A 7385-nucleotide genomic window follows, 5' to 3' on the forward strand; every position below is an offset into this window, starting at 1 on the left:
ACGTTTCGTAGTGCGATAACTACACTTTTACCCTTCACGTATTTCGCACAAATTTTCATTTTAGGCCACGGAAAGGATTTATATCCGCACACCAGGACAAGCCATTGTTTCATCAATCTCTACTTCGCCGACCTGCAGTTTTTTTAAATTTAACTTTTTTTCTTATTTTAGTTATGTTTTGTATTCTTAGAATATCAATAAAAAGCATGTAAAAAATGGATAACCAAAATAATTTTTGATTTTTTTTTCGGGTCAAAAAATACCTAAAATTCGGACATCTAAACCAGAGCACCTCCTTAAGGTACGCAGATACGTTTAATCATAATGCGCTTATACATATATGTATGTATATGTCATGACCAGTCATGATCTTAAATCAACCTCAAAACTAAAATCAACTGAACACCGATAGATGGATGAACATATACATAAGTTCATTGGTTTCTATGTTCTGCGTTTAAATGCTGCAATTTACACAAGCGCACTAGTTACAAACATGTACGAATACGAGGCAAGAGTGTGGCACGATTGTTGATCGGCTTTGTTTATTTGCTTTTACTGGGTATAGCTAGTTGATAGTTCGGGCTTATCTTAACACTACTTTTATATTAGATCGTTTTCACTGATACGATCTTATCGTTCAGCATTTGTTTCGTAGGACTAACAGACAATGTGCCGTTCGTTTGTTACTGCCCTGTTCTGTATAAAGACAGTTCTTTGAAATTATTGATAATGAGCATCTCTTTTCCATATTCCTTTTTAATGATTCACATTCTTTGTAGATAGCTCGTTTTTGGTAAGAAGTTTACTTTGAAACAAATCATTGGTGCCGTAAACTTTGTACCCACTTTTTGGAAAAACACTTATTTTAAATAATTAATAGGATAAATTTACATTTTACTTTTTACGTAATTTTTGTTCTTTTAAAAATTAATATGATAGACAATTTTAACTCGTTAAATAAAAAGACCGAAATTGCCAATAATTATCGTGTTCCGGTTCCATGCGGAAGTCGAACCGGATGCGCTATATGATTTAAGCTTCAAGTTGTACGAGCACTGGCTTAAAAATATATATACACACACACACGCTTAATGCTAAATGTGTGTGCTAAATATTTCACTTACCCGCTTCTCGGCGCTATCGCAGGGATTCCCAAATGATGAAGCTGAAAAAGAAGACGTAGTCGCGGTAGCAGCATTGCCGGTGAGCTGTTCTGATGCCGCCGTCTCTGGTATGGCAGTATCAATTTGTTCCTGCTTTATAAGCGGCATGAGTGGAACAAAGTCCGTTTTGGCTATACCTTCAAGCTCCTCGAACTCCATGGCCGTTTATATCAGGCAAAACGTGGAGTGAAAATAATATTTAAAGCAAAGACTGTTCTTTTAATTGAAAGTTGTTGACCGATTGGACACCAATTCAATTTGTTATACACAAACAAAGTTGTCTCAATATCAACTTATGTGCAAAGGCTATTCAGCTCCTGATCTTTACATGGTTACAAGCGTGTACGAACATTCTTGCTTGCGCGGCTTTGATTAATAAAAAATTCGAAAAGCTGTTTTGCTTTTTTTTTTTTATAACACACTATTCATGCAGATAGTTTCAGGATGCACGTTCTCTTGTATGCTTTCACTTTTTTCGCTTTTCTTTTTCACAGTCGACCGTATATTTATCCAATACACTTTGTTCTTTCTTTCGCAAAATATAATTGAATGAAAATTTTGCCTGAGAAAATTTTCTTTCTAAGTAAAAGCAATCTTAGATTTATTAACACTTCACTAACTCACATTTTTCGCGATTCAATTATCTAAAGTTTTTGGTAGTTTTCAATTAGAATTAATTGTTTAATTTCAGAATAGGGAATATTAAAAAACACACACAGTGTATCGAACTTTTCTCGGACGCTTCTTCACTGTACAGAAATTTTACTTTTTTGTTGGTGACGGCCATTTTGAATTTTCTGATGCAGGGTTGCACGCGATATGGACCTTATATTACAGATATAACATTATGGGTTTAAAAATACTTTTCATAAATATTAAATTAAAATTTGTAAACATCATCACATATATTTAAAGCAAAAACGCGAAAGAGCTTGTAATAATTGCATATTTCGAAAACTTAGTTTAATTAGACCCAAAAAGTACAGCCCTGTAAATACAACTCTGATTTTTGTTTTTCGTTTTATGCTGCTCTTCCATAATTTTAAAAGTAGTGAAAAAACAAAAAGTGTTCCCAATGTCTTAGTCAATTAGGAAAAGTATTTAAGTAATTTTTTAAAATTTCTTATATTTAATTTAGTGTAATTTATTTTTTATATCACCAGTTATATCTCGCTTTTAGATTGATCTTACCTTCGAAACGTAAATCAAGACTGTACATACTACTATTAAAATTTTATATAAACATTTTCCTTTTATTATTAGGAAATTTTATTGGGTTGGCAGTCCTACTGTCACTTGAAAAAAAAAACACAGCCTGTTTTGACAACCGCATTTTGCAATTGATTTGGGTGTTTATGCCGTGTATTCTGATAAAAGTTAATATTTATTTCTACTATTTGTGTTGTGTTAAAATATTAAACATTTATAATTGATGGAGACTCTACTAGAGCAGCAGCGTCGCTATCACGAGGAACGGGAACGTTTGCTCAAGTTGATGGTGGACGAGTATGCGACGAAGAAAACTGGAGAAAAGGAAAGGATTCACTCAGAGCAGAGGTTAAAATGTTTGTTGGATCTGCACAACAATTCAACAACTAAGTTAAAGGAGCTTTACGAAGATAAAGATAATGAACGAAAAGCTGAAATTCAGGCACTTTCTGGGCCAAATGAATTCAATGAATTTTATGCACGTTTGAAACAAATTAAAGAATTTTATAAGAAGCATCCCGCTGAGATTAGTATACCTCTCTCCGTCGAATTCGAAGAACTTACAAAAGCGTATAATAACTTAGAAGATATGTCAGCTCTCGTGGAATTCACGGACGAAGAAGGTGGTGGCCGATATTTAGATTTGAACGAATGCTATGAACAATATTTAAATCTTCGTGGTGTGGAGAAAGTGGACTATATAACTTATCTGATGACTTTCGATCACGTTTTTGATATACCACGAGATCGTAAAAATCGTGAATATCGAAAATATATTGAAAATTTAAATGCATATTTGCATAATTTTGTAACACGCATACACCCTCTATTGGATACCGATGCAGAACTAGTCAAAGTTGAGTTAGAATTTCAACGTCAATGGTTACAAGGCAGTTTTCCTGGTAAATTATTAGAATTGTATTTAATATCTAAATTTTTATAAATATATGTGCATATATTTGGTTTTAGGTTGGGCATCTAAGGAGACAGAATCCGCATTAGCCAATACTGGTGCACATTTAGATTTATCGGCATTTTCCAGTTGGGAGGAATTAGCGTCGCTTGGTTTGGATCGTCTAAAATCGGCGCTTATGGCGTTGGGCCTAAAATGTGGCGGTACACTTGAAGAACGCGCTCAACGACTTTTCTCAACAAAAGGCAAGAAAACACTTGATCCTTCTTTAATTGCTAAAAAACCAGCTAACAAAAATGCAAATGTGCATTCTCGTGATAATGAACGTCATAAGGAAATTGCTCATTTGGAGGCGTTGTTGTACAAATATGCGGACTTATTGTCTGAACAGAGAGCTGCCACCAAAGAAAACGTGCAACGTAAACAAGCCCGTACTGGCGGAGAACGGGACGATAGTGATGTTGAAGCAAGCGAGAGTGATAATGATGATATGGACGATGCAGATGATGTACCATATAATCCCAAAAATCTCCCACTTGGTTGGGATGGCAAGCCAATACCTTACTGGTTGTATAAACTGCATGGCCTGAATATCAGTTATAACTGCGAAATTTGCGGTAACTTTACGTACAAAGGCCCAAAAGCATTCCAACGTCATTTCGCTGAATGGAGACATGCTCACGGAATGCGTTGCCTTGGTATTCCAAATACGGCACATTTTGCAAATGTAACGCAAATTGAGGACGCGATCACATTGTGGGAGAAACTGAAGTCACAAAAGCAAAGTGAACGTTGGATAGCAGATCAGGAAGAAGAATTCGAAGACTCGCTGGGAAATGTAGTAAATCGTAAAACCTATGAGGATTTAAAACGCCAAGGATTACTATAAGAATTGCGCTAACAGTCCGCTCTTTTATTCGTTTATGCATAAATCGTATAGAGCTAAATTAAAATGAAACAATGTTCTATAATAGAAAACAACCATTATCACGATTTTAATTAAAATATTTCCAAATTTAATCTTAAACCGATGCTGTTCAAACGGGTAAGCGGAAGGAGAGCAATTTCCTGTTTATTCCTTTCTGGTTTCAAACCATCACATAGCCAGGGAAAGTTCTAAATTAAAAAAAAAATGTCCGTTACAAATATATTTTAATTTATCAGCCGGCTTACCTGGTAATTTGAATTGTGGCTAAGATGAATAAAAGCTTCTTGGGTTGTATTAAGTGCTACCTTGAATTTAGCACCTTTTGGCAACGCATTTAGCGGCTTTACACGCTCGGCTAATTTATACAGTGAACTGCGAAGTTGTTCTTCAAACTCTATCAGGAATTTGTCGTTGGCCGCTGTTGCCTCGCATATAATTTGTTCATCAGCTTGAAACAGTTTAATGTCGAATGAGTAGCACTCATTCAGAGGTATTTCGTCATGATAAAATTGTAACACCACGCATTGCAATTCGCCTCGTTGTTGTAGTTCTCGTGCAGTTCGCAAGATATTATGTATGTATGAATTAAGCGGCGGGAAAATGGAAACGTAGACTGGTGCATTATAAAAGCGTCTCTTTTTGAAAATTTGTGCCGGATACAAATCACGCACATATAGAATATGATTCAAAAACACTTCTAGCGCCTCGATTACGATGTCCGATAACTCTGTCATAAGGTTTGATTGAATTTGCAGCTATTATTATATATGTATTCATTGTCTTTATAACATTCACATATTTACCCTCTCTACTCATATTTATTATTATTTAAATAGCTTTAAGTTTATTCTTATTTTCTTTAAAAGTGTACAAATGTCATACATTTGAAAAAATATTGTTAAATAAGAACAGGTATGTTTACTTAACATATGATTGGAGCTTCATTACAGGTGTTGCCAAGCATCATTTTAAGTAAGCTTTAAAAGAAATTTTTATAAAAATTGATTAAAAAATGTCTGGTTTTACTACTGGATAGCTAAATATTATTTATGACCATATATTCAACTTAATCGAAGAAATCATTTTTAATTGATCATCTTCTTAATTATTTTGGTACTTTTATATATGTCATCAAAAGCCTTAACATAGCCACCCTGAAGATGTGTTGTGCCATATTCACAATAATCAACATCAGCATTGGCGCCACCTAGCGGGTTACTTTCAGTAAAGAATTTGTTGTGGCTGCACTGGTGGTTGTCTCTGATTGGACAAGTTAAGGATTTTATCAATGAGAATATAGAGCTTTAGGCATTATCGGTTTATATTCATATAATAGACATATACATATACAGGTCTGCTACATACATGTATGTATGTATGTATGTATGTATATGCATATGCATGTATGTATGGATTTTTCCAATATTAAATACTCTGGTTCCGTTCCGTCAGGTACGGTTGTTGTTACTGTATTAGCATATAAAATGTATCTGTGTAAATGGTTTTGAGGAATGTTTTTGTCCTTGTCCGAATGCCGAGAAAGTCAAGGCACGCGAGTTTCATAAGTCTTGATTCTTGATGCTCAAAAATCTACAAAAAAGTTCTTACAAATCGGCAGTACTTTTCACTTTTCGGATTTATGTACATATGTATATACATATGTATATGAATGAAAATACGTCTATAGAGAGCAGTGTTACTATTTATGACTACCATTTATCGCTCTACAATTACAACATTTTAAGGTATACCGCACTTACTCGTATATTTCTACTTGTGCAATTAAAATTAATGCAAGATAAAAGGAAAATAGTATCAAAACTTTTTAGCGCCATTTCATCAGCATTTTTCGGCTATAACAAATTTTTAACGTTTATATTACCCATGCCACAGCCACAGTGTTGACTCTACCTCCCGCTGGTACAAGGTAATGCCACCAAACCGTACTGGTAATGATGATAATGCTGAGTGAAAACAAAATAGGCATAAAGTTATAAACGCACTGAACGGCACAATAGCAGCATAAATACACATGTATATACACCTGTACACCTGTACACACGAGCATATTTGTATTATATCCTTTCATATAAAATGTTTGTAGGTACAAATTTTGCGCGCATTTTCGTGCAACTTTATATTTGCAAAATTTTACAACTCAAATATAAATGCCACACAGACTGCTGCTGAGTGCTGCAGGTGTGCACATACGTTTCGGTATGTACTTTTATACGCCATAATATATACATACATCTGTATGCATGTACATACATGTGTATACATATATGGATCATTTATTTACGATGTGTTTCACTAGAATGTTTACAGAATAATATACAGAGGTATAACAAGTGTCATATATAATACTGTAATCACAGTAGAATGCTCAAAGAGCAACAATGTAATGTAAATTACAGCATGTTAACAGACCGCTGCTAAATTTAACCAAGTAACAGAATAATATACAGAGGTATAAAGGAAGTGTAACCAGAGAATGTAAAGTATATACTTTACATTCTCTGTCTATACTTTACATTCTCTGGTGTAACATGATCGGAGTAAATGTAAATTACAGTATGTTAACAGACCGCTGCTAAATTGTATTAAGTTAAGTATTTATGCTTATTATTAGCAGCCACAGAATTCTGAATTCTGTTCATTTTGTTGAATTTCTACATGACAATAACAGAATAGTACAATAACAGAAAAGTGTGCTGTTCTCCTTTCCATTTTGAGTTTCCGTCAAATTAGCTGATCGACATTTGTAAATGCAACTTAGCTTTGTTTCAAGAAGTTTAACCAGGTAGTTATGTCAAATAGCTAATCTTAATAGGTTTATGTATACTTATAATTGGTAAGCAACAGTAGCAGATTTAAACTTTGTAATGAAAAACCTAGACATTTACTTATTATAACAACAAAAATTCTGCCTAGACGAGACATTTAATGGGGTCTTTAGCTCTACAGTTATAATATGTACTCCTATTTGTGAAACAAATTGTTAACTCAAGCCTTTTTACAATATTTCCGTGCATGCATACACGCGCTTATTTACATTAATAGTTACATACATATACATATTGTGTTGCTTAAAAGCTCATAATTGAAATTGTTGAAAATTTTTGGCAGTCAACTTTTGCGTTTTGTTCGAAATTTTTATGCAAATCGT

General features: G+C 34.0%; 2 protein-coding genes across 2 annotated transcripts; one reads left to right on the forward strand and one right to left on the reverse strand.

The window, feature by feature from the left end:
• The first annotated feature begins 2470 nt into the window (after window positions 1–2470).
• On the forward strand, window positions 2471–4269 carry LOC105230217 (splicing factor 3A subunit 3). Its single transcript, XM_011210858.4, has 2 exons — window positions 2471–3277; window positions 3345–4269. The coding sequence occupies exons 1-2, from the start codon at window positions 2599–2601 to the stop codon at window positions 4175–4177; spliced, it is 1512 nt and encodes a 503-aa protein (XP_011209160.2). The 5' UTR covers window positions 2471–2598; the 3' UTR covers window positions 4178–4269.
• On the reverse strand, window positions 4169–5161 carry LOC105230219 (DNA polymerase zeta subunit 2). The gene is made up of 3 exons (XM_011210859.4): window positions 5020–5161; window positions 4462–4943; window positions 4169–4404 (listed from the first exon to the last, which is right to left on the reverse strand). The coding sequence occupies exons 1-3, from the start codon at window positions 5030–5032 to the stop codon at window positions 4288–4290; spliced, it is 612 nt and encodes a 203-aa protein (XP_011209161.2). The 5' UTR covers window positions 5033–5161; the 3' UTR covers window positions 4169–4287.
• Between the last annotated feature and the right edge of the window lie 2224 nt (window positions 5162–7385).

Source organism: Bactrocera dorsalis, chromosome 2, assembly GCF_023373825.1.
Source record: "Bactrocera dorsalis isolate Fly_Bdor chromosome 2, ASM2337382v1, whole genome shotgun sequence".
In the NCBI taxonomy this organism is placed as follows: domain Eukaryota; kingdom Metazoa; phylum Arthropoda; class Insecta; order Diptera; family Tephritidae; genus Bactrocera; species Bactrocera dorsalis.